A 13,822-nucleotide genomic window follows, 5' to 3' on the forward strand; every position below is an offset into this window, starting at 1 on the left:
GAATTCAAATACAGAGATGAAGCGAAGAACTCGGAATAAAAGAACCTGCGTTGACCACAGGGTCGGACAGAAGGTGCACTGCTGTCCCCGCACCGCTGCACCTGTGCAGTGTGGAAAGCAGGACTCTCCGGTGTGGGTGAGCTTCTCTTTGGGCTTTCGGAGCTTGTCAGGATGAGTATCTGATGCAATGTGCTATGCAAGAAAGGAAAACATGCTCAGCATGGAAGATCGTCTGAGATAGGTCTGCTTGGGTTTCATATATTAAAGAGCACAATGAAATTTCATTTCCCAAATTGCATCTATCTTTTTTTTTTGGTACTGGGGATCGAACTTGGGACCTTGCGCTTGTGAGGCACATGGCGGCACCACTGAGCTAAATCCCCGACCCCTGCATCTATCTTAAAATCAGTTAAAAGGTAGAATATCTGCTAGTTCATGAAAAACAACCCTTGCTGTCTATCTGGTCCATCTGAACAGAGATGCGTTACCCGCTGCCCTGCCCCAGTGCTGGCCTCAGGCTGTGAGGCAGAGCAGGGCGAGGCACTGTCGCCTGCTGGGGTCCTGGCGCCTCATTTCAAGGTGGTCCCTCACGGTTTTCCAACCAAAGCCTTTCCTGAAGACTAAGCAAAAACAAGGACGATAGAAAATAGCTTTTAAAAAAAATTTATTGAAGGAATGAAATAGTGCATCTAAATGATCTTCTGAACCAAATTTTAAAGTCATCATTTGTTGACTCACCACTCCATATACAATCTAACACTGCTTCAAAGACATCTTCTGATATCTATGCAAACCGTTTAAGAGTATGAATTTGATACAGGGACATACTAAGTTTCTCTTCTCAAGTGGTGGCGGGCAACCTGCTGTCACCCGCGTGGAGCCACTCATACACCCTCCCTCTCCCAGACACGCAGCCCAGCTCCCCTCATGGCCCTGGGCAGGTCATGTGATTTTTCAAAACAGTTTTTCATTTGCTACCTGCAAAAAACTAATTAACCTTTTTAGGCTCAAATCTCTGCAGCCTCATTGGAATCATGCTCCAGTCAACAGAGCTGAAAATACTGAACAGCTAAGCAAATAAGCAAAATCACTTCTGCTTTTCATATTTCTTAGGCAAGACGGGGGCTTTTTTTTTTTTTTTTTTTTCGGTACCGGGGATCGAACTTGGTTCCTTGAGCTCATGCGGCAGGCGGAGAAATCACTGAGCTAAATCCCTGGCCCAAAGACGGGTTTTTTAAAGAAACACTGCACATGGGCCGGGGATTTAGCTCAGTGGTTTCGCCGCCTGCCTCAAAAGTGCAAGGTCCTGAGTTCGATCCCGGGTACCAAAAAAAGTAAAATAAAATAAAGAAACACTGCACAAAAGATAGAAGTGTAAATGAGAAATTAGAGAGTTTCACTTATTAAAGGGAAAACCTCACAATTTAATTCATTTGTTCCATAGAGAAGACTGGGATAAAAGAAAACAACTTGATTTTTAAAGTTTAAGGTCCTAACTTAGTAATGCAAATGTTTCCTTAAAGGCATAAAAATAAAAAGAAATCTAAAATGTAACCGCCAGTGTTCTTTAGGATCTAAGAAAGTGAGATGTTCTCGGTTTAGGCAAATGGTTTCTCGGGCTGACAGATGCACTCCCGTGAATCTGTCTTGGGCTGTGGGAAGAAAGCCATGCTGTCTCATGTGCTTACCCGTAAGGCTGACACTCAACTACATGCATGTATTTGTCTTGAGGGTTGCTCTAAGTACTGGCGACTTAGGTTCGCTGTACCTGCACAGGAAGCCATTTCACCTTTCACTACTAACCAGAACAGAGCAGCTAGCAGCACAGGAAGATACAGCATCTGCCCGAAACCCTTCAGGTATAAGGGCTGATACTTACTTTCCAACCCAACAGACTTTTTAAAAAATTAAGCGACTAAACTGTAAAAAGTCAAAATGATTTTTGTATGATAGAGTGTAAAGTTCCATAAACCAATATACATGTTTATAAGCCAATAATTAAAAAAAAGAGGACATAAAAGCTGCATAGATCCTAAATGGATATGTAAATAAATCAACTTCAGGTCAGAGATATTATAAGAACAAGTCTTAAATTCTTAATAGCAAGGCTTAGAATGGAAACAAGCTGAATAGCAGCAATATCATTATTTCCTAAAAGGAATAGCAAGGGAAGATAAAGCACAATTCTGACTCCTCTTTTCACATTTCAGCACCTCAAAATTTCATCCGAAACGGGAAAGCTAATCCAGAAACTCCTGCCCTCGCACTCCCACCTTCCCACCGTCAAGGGTGTGCTAGGAATGACAGCAGGACGCCCCAGGCACAGGCCAGAGGGGAGGCTGGCTGAGGAGGGGTTGGGAAGTTGCCAATCAGCAAGCAAGCGGCCTCTGAGGTTCTGGCTTTCAAGTCTGTGGCCCTGTTGTGGAAATGAAGGGATTCCCCAAGCCCTCTGCTGCGGCTTCTGTCGGTGGTAATGCAACAAGGTGTGTTCAGAGCACTTCAGTCATTTAAAAAACAAAAGCTCGCCTTCCTTCCCTCACCACACCCACCCTTAGGAAAGGAGAATTCTTTTAAGTGTTTTTTAAAGGTTTCTGCGGGGCTATTAAAGTTCAAATGTAAAATCTATCAGCGCCAAATTGTTGGAATCTTCTGAAGAGATCCCGCAGTGGACACCGAAAGCTGACAAACTGAAATGAGCTGGACTGAGGGCTGGCGTGATCCACGCCAGCAGCCCTTGCTGTTCTGTTCCACCTGGAGTGGTCCCATGCTAGCCCTCAGCGAACCCACTGGGCAGCAGCAGGGTGGGTGTTTTTGGGAAGCTACTGGTTGTGCTGTTTGTTTCCAGAATCACGCAGACTGTAACAAACTTTACACTAAACACTGCTTAGTCCTGAGTTGGGTGACCGCCCAAGGAGGAGGGGCCGTTTCTTGGAGTCTCTCCCCTCCTGGGCGTGGCATCATAGGTGGCCTTCAGGTTTCCCGTCTTCCATTGTTTTACTTTCTGTCCCTTCTTCACTGGTGGCCCCCTCTAAAGTCTTCTTGCTCAATGCTTTACTGGCCTCTTCCTGAAGAAGAAGACAAAATCAAGGTGGTTAGAGAAAAAAGAAGTATACAATCTTGGCTCCTCCAGACTTTTACTACTATGATTTTATTTGGATTGCCTGGTTGGGTAAGGCAGGATGTGCCAGTGCTGGACTGGGAGCTTTTTTCTTTGGTAAAGACGCTGAGCTTGCTGCAGGGGACAGCCGCTGAGCACTTCAGTCCCGGAGGCACTGGGGCCGGGTGGGGAAGACGCACTCGGACCAGGCGACCAGGCGTGGCTGCCTGTCTCCAGACAGCACTGCGCGTGCTCGCTCGCTAGCTGGCTCCCAACTCTCAAGGTAAAAGTGCCCACGGTGGGGCCACTGCTTCCAGTACACATCCCAGTCCCAAAAATGAAGTAGCACGTGGAAAAAACCCTGACGGGTTTGTGATTAAAAAAACAATAATAGCCTTAGTACGTCTCAGGGGCATTTACTTCCCTCACATCTGCTTGGACATGCAGGGGCTCACAGCCTGTACCCCTGGGGGGTGGCGAGCCCTCCTGCACTTCCGGACGCGCGCCAGCCTCACGTCAGACGGCGCATGGCCCTCGGGTCTTGTGCGTCCTGGGCTGCCTACCCGAGGTTGTCCCCACACTCAGCCCTCTGGGAACAAAGCCCAAGGTGAGTTCAGTCCCTGCTCTCTCCCGAGGCGAGCGGCTCCGCACGCACCTTTGCATCCTGCTCCGCAAACTTCTCGAACATGTTGGCGTAGATCCTACGGTCCCGCTCATTGTGCTCCTTCGCCTTTTTCTGGCACTTGGAGATCTGCAGTCTGGCGGCCTTATTCTGGGGATTGATTTCCAACACTTTCTCAAAGTCACCCTTGGCTGACTCGAACTCGTTCATGAGCAGCTGGGCTTCTCCCCTCCTGTACAAGCCTTTCTCGTTGGCACTGTCTAGTCCAAGGGCCTAGGGACAGATGGTCTCTCTTTTAGAAAGGGTGGACGGAGCCCTGTTCACTTGTGGACATTTTAATAAGAAATTCAGCAATTAAACAGCTTCCTAAAGCCCTCTGACAGAAGCAGATGGAAAAGGTGTACTGAAAAGGGAGCTTTAGGTAATTACTGATCAAAATGTACTGCTCAAGTCAGTTTCTGAATTTAATATAACTTCAAGTTAAGTCTTTATATTTAGGAGGGGTCTTCAAGAAGTTGATTTTAAAGTAAGTGGCCAACAGTGGCTGACAAACTTTTGGAAAAGAAAATAAGGACTTCCTACCAAAGAAAGATTTACTACAGAACGACTGAGATTCAGTCTGACTACTAGTACATGGACAGACAAGGCAGCACTACAGGTCAGAATCAGGCTCAGTACTGTAGGTAAAAGCGATGATGATCTAGGTCAGCAGGCAAAGGAGGGACACTGCAGTAATGGGTTGGGGCAGCAGCTACCCACATAGAAAAGGGTAAAATTCTTCATGTTATAAACACAAAAATAAATTTTAGGTCAATCTACACACAACTCCCCACAGTTATGAAATACAACCATTATTTTTGTAATGTTAGGCTAGTGAAGATTTTTTCCCTAAGGGAAAAAAAGAGACAGATTTGACCATGTAAATATTAAAAATTTCTAGGGAAAGATACAATCAACAAAAGACAAATATGTGAGGAGAACAAAGGGTTGACAGAGGTATTATATGATTGTTTCAATCAAAAGAATTGCTTCAAATAATCTAGTCAAAAGATGTGAATGAGGGCCGGGGATTTAGCTCAGTGGTTCCACCACCCGCCTCACAAGTGCAAGGACCCGAGTTCGATCCCAGGTACAAAAAAAAAAAAAAAGATGTGAAGACAGGACAGGCAGGGTGGTGCATGCCTGTAATCCGTTACTTGGGAGGCTGACGCAGGAGGGTGGCAGGTTTGAGACCAGCCTTGACAACTTAGTGAGACTCTGTCTCAAAACAAAAAGCTGGGATGTGTGTCAGAGAGCACTTGCCTAGCATGCGTGAGGCTGTGGGTTTATTTCCTAGTATCAACAATGAAAGAAAAAACAAACACCTTACAAAAATGCACAAAATTATTGCCTTTTATTTTTCTTATTGCTTTGTCTATCTTTTAAAATGCAGCCAGGTTGTAGCTTTACCTATCATATAATGTGCATTGTTCCCTCTGAAACCAAACACAGCCAGTACTAGGTGGGCAAAAGCGTCAGAATGGTGTGACTGCTCAAGTGCGTCCTCCTGTACAGTATCAGGATGGGAAACAGCAGCAGTAACGCAGATGTGAGAACAGATCTGAGAACGGAGAGGGACGACGGGTGCTCTGCGGGGGTTCAGATTATTCACATATATGCCACGGGACAGCAACAGGAAGTGCCGTATATACCCTCCATGGAGGAGCGGGTGCAGTCTGGTACAGAGAGCCCCGAAAAGCGGGAGCTGAATCTGCTCTTACACGGGGAACCGTTCCTACATGCCCACTCTTGACACCAAACTCCAAGGGGGAAGGAAGGTCGTGGTTGCAAACTGCTTAATTTTATGAAAACTTTTATCTGTAAGGTATCATGAGTACTCTTAAGTATCAGAAAAGTTTGATTGTAATAAAAATCTTTTTGAATTTTCCCAATTTATACTGAGAAATAACCCCAAACATGCAAATAAATACGCGGAATGGAAAACCCTCCAGCCTTTGGTCCACATGTGCGTGGGAAAGAAGGTCTGGACTACCTGGCCAGCTCGAGGCGTCTTTACCTTGTCGCAGCACTCCACAGCTTTGGCGTATTCTCTGAGCTTCAGGTAGCACATGGCCAGGTTCAGAAAAGCAGCAAGCAGAAATGATTCCGACGCTTTCAGCTCCTTCTCTGATAAACCATACTCCATCTCTAGCCAGGATACTATCTTCCCGTACTGAATTACCGCCTGCATGTATTTGCCTCCCTAGGAGGAAAAAAGCTAGGATTTACTTCTTGTACTTCGAAGTGTGAGTGCGGCCCTGCCTCAAGAGGGCCCACCCTCCACCCCAGACCCCTTGTGGAGCCCTGCAGCAGCCCCTCCTCTCCCAGGAGCGGCTCTCTAGGCCCGCCCACTCCCGTGGGAGCCCTGTGGCCGCAAAGCTGCTGACGTGCATTAGCACTGCACAAGCCCTTCCCGTGGTCTGCCTGTCCCTCTGGTTCATCCTTCAATGCCGATACTCATCCATCTTTCAAAAGGATGGTGATCGGTTTAGTTTACCGAAGGGGGAATTTTCTCTTCTCTCCTGGTGGTCAGCACTGCACAGTAAATACTGCAGTCTGTCAAGAGGTAGTCCCAAAGGCAGCAAACCTGAGCCACCTAAACCAGACTCTGCTGCTACTATTCAATTCTGTCATTTGTGGGGCAAAAGCACCTCTGGATAAGGTATATATAAGTGGAGGTGCCTGTGCCCTAGTGAAATTTTTTTCTATTTAAAATTTTTTTATTAGTACAGGTTTGCAGTACATAATGATTACATTCCTCATGGGGAGCTGGTACATATAAATAACATCTGAATTCTTTCTACTTCCCCTTGCCCTCTCCTCCCTCCTCCTCTTGCTTCCCTTCCCACTTACAGAAGATCTATCTCCCTGTTTCTTCTTATCTTTTATTTTGCTCCTTCATCTATATATGAGTTTCTCATATAAGAAAAACCATGCGATATTTAAGTTTGTGTGTCTCATTTCTTTCACGTAATATTACGGTCTTAAGGGGCATCCATTTTCCTACAAACGAATCAAATATATCTTTTGTTATAGCAGAGTACTCCATTGTGTTTAAATACATTTTCTTTATTCATCCACTCATCTGTGGATGGACATACAGGCTGCTTCCAAGATTTAGCTATTATGAACTGTGCTGCTATAAACATGGGTGTGCCATGTGTCACTGTAATATGATGACTTTAACTCTTTTGGGAAGATATCTAGAAGGGGAATAGCTGAGTCAAATGGAATTTCTAGTTTTAGTGCTTTGAGGCCTCTCCATACTGATTTCCACAGTGGCTGTACTAGTTTCCATTCTCACCAACAATGTAGAAGGGTTCCTCCCCCCACCTCTCCAGCCTTGCCAGCATTTGTTATTGATTTTTTTATTGGTACCGGGGATCAAACTCGGGACCCTGTGCTTGCAAGGCAGGTGCCAGAACCACTGAGCTAAATCCCCGGCCCATTATTTGATTTCTTGATGGTGGCCATTCTTTCTGGGGCAAGACAGAATCTGTGTTGTTTTAATTTTCATTTCTCTAAGGGCCAAGGATGTTGAACATCTCTTCACGTATTCATTGGCCATTTGTACTTCTTTTTCTGAGAAGTGTCTATTCATTTCACTTATCCATTTGGTCTCTTTATGGGGCAGGTCTAATTTTTTTTGAGTTCTTTATATATCCTAGATAGTAGTACTTTGCTGAAGGAGTATCTGGCAAAAATTTTTTCCTATTCTATACACTGTCTCTTCACTGTTTCCTGGTGAGATTTTACTTACAAAAGCAGGCAGTGGGCTAGAGTGGGTCCATAGCCTACAGGAGGCTGATCTAAAGGCAATGGGAATGAATATATGAAGCTGACTAGCAGCAGTGAGTACAAATAATAATTATGAAACAACACAAATCACATAGGTGTCAGCCAACTATGTGAGACAAATCTCCTACTCATATTTTTGCTTTTACCCAATGACAATTCTAACAACTGTAACCAAAGGCATCATGTGAATAAAAAGTATATAAATATACATATGTATATACAAGCACACACATATGCTCTCTACAAGAAAGTTTGGGGCTGAGACAATGTACTTTAAGATGAATGAAAGAATGGAGTGACAGGGCCGGGGATTTAGCTCAGCGGTTTCGCTGCCTGCTGCGCAAGCGCAAGGACCCGAGTTTGCTCTGCAGTACCAAAAAAAAAAAAAAAAAAAAAAAAAAATGGAGTGACAGCTGGTAAAAACACAACAATGGGGATAGAAGTGAGGGCTCTCCTTTGCAGGAGATGAGTACAGGCCTGAGAACACAGATGACACACCCTGCCAGATGACAGAAGAGCAGCCAGACCCGTGAGGACATTAGCTCCAACAATGTCACTGGGACTCAACACACTCAAAGCAGTGAGTGCGTCCCACCCCACAGACTCCAGCCCTCAGCCAATGGCTCTGTGTAAGAAGAGAACAGAGTGAGTGAAAGAGAAGGGGTCTGTTCTGAAGGCTTGAAGTGAGTGGTGTGGTGATGAGGCGTGCCAGCAGAAAGGAAGCCATGTGGTGGGTTTTCCGGCAGCGAGGACTGGGTCTTCACGGGGCTATATTATGTCCCCTGGATGTCCTTCTTCACAAGTCACTTGTGTGGGGATGGGACGACTGACTTCATCAGTTCTGCTGCAGAAACTTAGGGGCAAAGGGTGCTGAGGCTATGCAGGAGAAAGGCACTAGATTCTGTCTGTCATACTCTGCCTCAGAAGGCTGTGATAAAACTTTCATGTGAAGGCTGGGGATTTAGCTCAGCAGTTTTGCCAGCTGCTGCGCAAGCGCAAGGACCCGAGTTCTATCCCTGGTACCAAAAAAAAACAAAAAAAAGAAGTACGTGCTGTGGACCACACTGTGTCCCCCACTCCACATTTCCATGCTGAAGCCCTGGTCCTAGGGTGATGGGACTTGGAGATGGGGGCCTCGGGGAAGTAATGAGGCCTAGATGAGGTCAGAAGGGCGAGGCCCTTGGGCCGGGGATCTAGCTCAGTGGTGCTGCCTCGTAAGTGTAAGGTCCCGAGTTTGATCCCCGGTACAAAAACACAAAAACAAAAACAAAACGCACATAAAAACTTCCCATCAGGCTGGGGATTTAGCTCAGTGGTGCTGCGCCTGCCTTGTTTGCACAAGGTGCTGAGTTCAGTCCCTGGTACCAAAGGAAAAAAAACCCCAAAACAAACTTCCCATCACTGGAAGCAAAAATGGAGATGTAAAGATGCCATCCGATGTAGGTTAGGTGAGGCATCCCTAGTCATGCCGGTTTCTTCTCTTCCTCTTTCATCTTTAAAGGACCCACTGACTTTTCTGATCATCTCCCAACACAGTTACAGGGAAAGCTGTCAGAGAGGACAAAAACCTTGATCTTATCAGTTTAGTATGTTCTGAATAATCAGAATGGTGGAAGACTGTGATTTCTTAAAAAAACTCATAGTAGGCTTTTTTTTTTCATAGTAGGCTTAATAATTCTTTTACACTTACAAGGCATTTACATTTTCTGAAACTTTATTTTTATAAAATCTCTTTCATAATTTTATTCATTCACTTATTCAGTGCTGGAGATTGAACCCTTTGGACTGAGCTATATCCCCAGCCCTTTTAAATTTTTTTGTTTTGAGACAGGAAGGGTCTCACTGAGTTGCCAAGCTGCAATCCTCAGGCCTCAGCCACCCAGAGTACTGCAATTTTGGCACGCACCACTTAATTTTATTTAGACTTCAATTTCTAATGAGCCAAAACATGTTTTGCAGTATTCTTGCTTCTAAAATACTAAAACAGAGTGGTTCTCGACGGGGGTGGGGGTGGGGGTGTGATTTTGTTATCCCAGGGAACACCTGGTACCATCTGGAGACTTATTAGTCATCACAAGTGTGTGTGCCTGTGCGCGCGCGCACACGCGCGCGCGGGGGTAGTGCCACTGGCAGAGTGGGTGTAGGCCAGGGGATGTTAAACAGCCACACTGACCAGGACAGTCCCCACAAATGGGAATTATCCAGCCCTGTGTCACTAGTACTGAAGTTTAAGAATCCATAGATAAACTGGGCATGGTGACACATGCTTGTAATCCTAGCTACTTTGGAGGCTAAAGCAGGAGGACTGCAAATTCAAGGCTAGCCTGGGCACCTAAGTGAGACCCTGACTCAAAGTATGTATACATGTATGAATGAATAAATAATTAGGAAGGGCGGTGGGTGTGTAAGTTAGTGACAGAATGTCCTCAGGCTCAATCCCCAGTACCTCCCCCTACACACACACACACACACACACACACACACACAGGGACACACACGCAGTAAAACAAAGAAGGAGAAACACAGACAAGGTAGACTCTTCTAGATTCATAGATTATTTGTATCTAAACTGATTACTAATATCTTGGCTCAGCAAGGGTGGTCAAAACCTTGCAGAGTCTGGTTTGTCTCCAGCAGTTCCATGGGTGAATAGTCATCCTCAGGGAGCACGCTTTAAAAATTGCCTTCTTTCCCAGGAGCACAAGGGGGCGCAAGAACCCCGTATCGCCGCATGGTCATACTTCTCACTTCGCGGCCAAACTGGAAGAGAAAAACGCTACCCAGGTGTGACAGTCTGAGCCCCTTTGTCCTCCAGGCACTGTCGGTTAGAAGGGCAAGAGGCATGTCTGTGGAAATGGTCTGCACAATGCCTGGCATAGTATCGGTTGCTAACCGTGCTTAATAATTATTTTCAGAGCCAAATGAAGAATCTTCTACTCTTCTTCTCATTAGTGTCTGGAGGCTGACAGGAGGTTTCACCGTCCAGTCAGCACACTGATTCCCATTTAAAACCTCCTGGCAAAGGGGGAGAGATTTACACTCTTAGTATAAACCAAACCAACAGGTTAGTACAGGTGGAGAGCCAATGTGTATGAAATAATTTCCAGTCCAGCCCGCCTCTGCTTGCCATACAACTGGACTCTGTGCCTACAGACCACGCATCAAGTCAAACACCCCGGAAAGCGGGGGCAGTGTGGCAGACTGAAACCTGCCCCAAGGCTTGACAGGGGAAGGGAAAGCGTGCCGGAGACTATCCACCCACCATTCTGAAGCTTACGCTAGAGCTAGGGTCCCTGCTGTGATATTTTATCTACAATTAGGAAGGTGCCTCCAGGGAAGTGTTTAGTGGGACAAAATGTTCAGAAAAATTCTGGGAGAAAAGTCTTAGGTCAGTGTTTTTGAACCTTTCCTTAAGTTTTTCCCAATAGACTAATGTTTTGAAAGATCTTGTCTATCAAATTGCATGTTAAAAATAATATGTTCCATATGTGTGACTGCTGACCCAGAGTTTATTCAAAGATCAGTAATTTTAAGAAGGTTCATAATATGAAATATACAAATCATGGTTGCAGTTGTGACATTAATGAGCAACAGAGTAATCGTACAGATCCTTAAGTACTGGTTTCTGCTACTGATCACTCATTCCGGCTGTCTCTGTATACAATCAGGATACAGGTATACATGAAATACAGCTTCAGGACGTCACTTCATTATGGAAAATGTTCTGTAAAATTCAGTGTCATCAGCAATCAATTAACACTCCTTAATCAGAAGAAGCCACTTTACCACGCTATATAATTCTAGTCAAATGTCAGAAGCTTTGAGTTCCCAAACTGTTAAAAAGGTATTTAAAAGTTGGGTGATAGATGAAACAATGATGGGGATGCACTCTGAGAAGTGACTGGTAGATAATTTAGTCTCTGTGAGGACACCACAGAAAGCACTCACACAAACCTACACGGTGTTGCCTACTGCACTCCTAGGCTGTATGGTGCAGCCCACTGCTCCTAGGCCCGTTACTCTACTAAATACTGGACAGCTGTAACACCTGGTGCCTATGTATTTAAACATATCTAGACACAGAAAAGATGCAGTAAACTATACAATTTATACAAGCAGAAAATGTACACCTGTTTAGGGCATTACCACGAATGGAGCTTACAGGCCTGGAAGTTGCTCCAGGTGAGTGTGCGGGAGCCATACGAGGGCCGAGGAAATTACTGTCTACTACCATGGACCTACAAACAGGATGCACTTGAGCTGTACTAACTTTAGTAAAAATACTATTCTTTTCAATAATAAATTAACCTTTGCTTACTATATCATTTTTACCTTATAAACTAATTTTTAAAATGTTTCCTCTTTTGTAATAACACTTTAGCTTAAACAGAAACATGTTGAAGACTGTACAAGATATCTTGTCCTTGTATCCTTCATCTGTAAGTTCATTTCTCCTAAAATATTTTTCTTTACTTCTTCAGGTCCTTGTTAAAGATGAAAACATGAGTATGTAGCTCAGTGGCACAGCACCTGCCTGGCAAGTGAGAGGCACTGTTTGATTCCCGGTACTGAAAAAGAGAAGACATAAGCACACAGGAGTCTGGGGCTGCACAGGGTCAGGGTCCTCAGGGCCACTGTCTGCCACCACCGCGTCTCACCCACTAGAAGGTCTTCAAGGGCAATGACTGCAAGGGGCTATTGTCTCCTGAGAGGACAAGGCTTCTTCTGGGACTCCACCTGAAGGACCTGCCTGACATTGTTTTACAGTTAACTTTTTAAAGAAATATGTAGAAGGACTAAACTCTAATGATAAGCAGTACAGTACAGTAAATACCTAAACCAGTGACACAGGTGCTTATTAGATTGTATGTGCTATGCTTTTCTATTCTGGTAGAGCAGATCCATTTACATCTGCATCCCCCAAAATGAGAGTGACGCACTGTACCGCGGGATTAGGACAGCTATGACATCAGCAGGTGGCAGAACTTTCTAGCTCCACTGTACTCTTCTAGGACCATCGTCACATCAACTGTCCACTGTTAAGCGAAATGCTGTCACACAGCACATGGCAGTACAGCTAGAACCTTTATGGAACCCAGGAATATTATTCTGTTTTTGTTGGGTTCCTTAGTGCTTGCCAGGCAGGCGTGGTGCTGCTGAGCTAAATCCCTGGCAGGAATATCATTCTGGACCTATGATGTGGACAGAAACCTTTTTAGTTCTAGTGTATTATGTATTTGGGTATACAAATAATCCATTTGGAACCTTGAGTAGTGCAGTTGTATTCAATAGGCTCAAACAGAGTTTTTAAAATATCAACTTGGACTCGTGAGTTCAGAAACTCACAGAAATTTAGGGGTGGAAAGAAACTTGGGGGTCATCTAGTGTAATTCTCTCATTTTCCACATGAAAATAAAATCTCTTTGGATTTTTTTTTTTTTTTTTTAGTACCAGGGATTGAACTTGGGTCCTTCCGCTTGCGCAGAAGGTGGCGAAACCACTGAGCTAAATCCCAGGCCCCTCTTTGGATGTTTAAATGACTAAATCATCTGAAGAGCAATAAAGCCCAGTTTTCCAAATTCTCAATTTAGAGCTCATTCTCTCATAGCCCAATGCTTTGATGACCTACACATTATCTTAGTATATGTACTAATTACAAATAAATATTTAAACCTGTAGACTTCAAAATTGACTACAAATCACAATAAAACCTTCGGTTTAAAATACAACCCTGTACCCACTCATAATAAACAGAAGTTTTATGCAACAAAACTTATCCTTACTACACACTGTAGTAGCTTCTACTAAACTGACTCAATGACCTAATCGTGGGTCTTGGCTCAAAGTTTGAAAAACAGAAACTGTACAGGCGGCTGTCTATCTGTGTTTCTTTGGTGTTGATTATACTTTGCTGTATAATTCTCTAGTCATTTCACTTGGGTTAGCATTCTCCCCAGACAAGGCTATAAACTCAATGGCATGTCTTACAGCACATTCTCCACAAAGACTTGTGAAATTATTTTTAGGCATCCTTGCTTTATACTGTTGAGAAACATCACTTATCTCTGCTCATGGATTGGAATGGCAAAAAGAAAAGACAAGACAAGAAAGAAGGAAAGAAGCCTTGACAAAATTCCCACTCTAACTCTCTTAAAGCCCTTCGTGCTTGCAGTGCTGAGGATGCAGTCTTAGGCTGGGCGAGCAATGGGAAGAGCACTCAGATTAGAACTGAACTAAGTGTGGTTTCTGTTTTCTTTTTTTTTTGG

General features: G+C 44.4%; 1 protein-coding gene across 20 annotated transcripts in view; it reads right to left on the reverse strand.

The window, feature by feature from the left end:
* Positions 1-647: 647 nt before the first annotated feature.
* Fkbp5 (FKBP prolyl isomerase 5) overlaps positions 648-13,822 on the reverse strand; it is a 107,080-nt gene continuing 93,905 nt past the window's right edge. For all 20 annotated transcript variants that reach the window (XM_004846705.4, XM_087184429.1, XM_004846704.4 and 17 more), the window contains 3 exons: positions 5,776-5,961; positions 3,753-3,992; positions 648-3,065 (listed from right to left, as the gene is read on the reverse strand). In XM_004846705.4, coding sequence (XP_004846762.1) covers positions 2,958-3,065; positions 3,753-3,992; positions 5,776-5,961 — 534 coding nt within the window. In that variant the 3' untranslated portion in view covers positions 648-2,957. The remainder of the gene's footprint in view (positions 3,066-3,752; positions 3,993-5,775; positions 5,962-13,822) is intronic.

The sequence above is a fragment of the Heterocephalus glaber genome, unplaced genomic scaffold (assembly GCF_053883595.1).
Source record: "Heterocephalus glaber isolate CG9 unplaced genomic scaffold, H.glaber_assembly_v1.0 deba00001497, whole genome shotgun sequence".
NCBI classification, from domain to species: Eukaryota; Metazoa; Chordata; class Mammalia; order Rodentia; family Bathyergidae; genus Heterocephalus; species Heterocephalus glaber.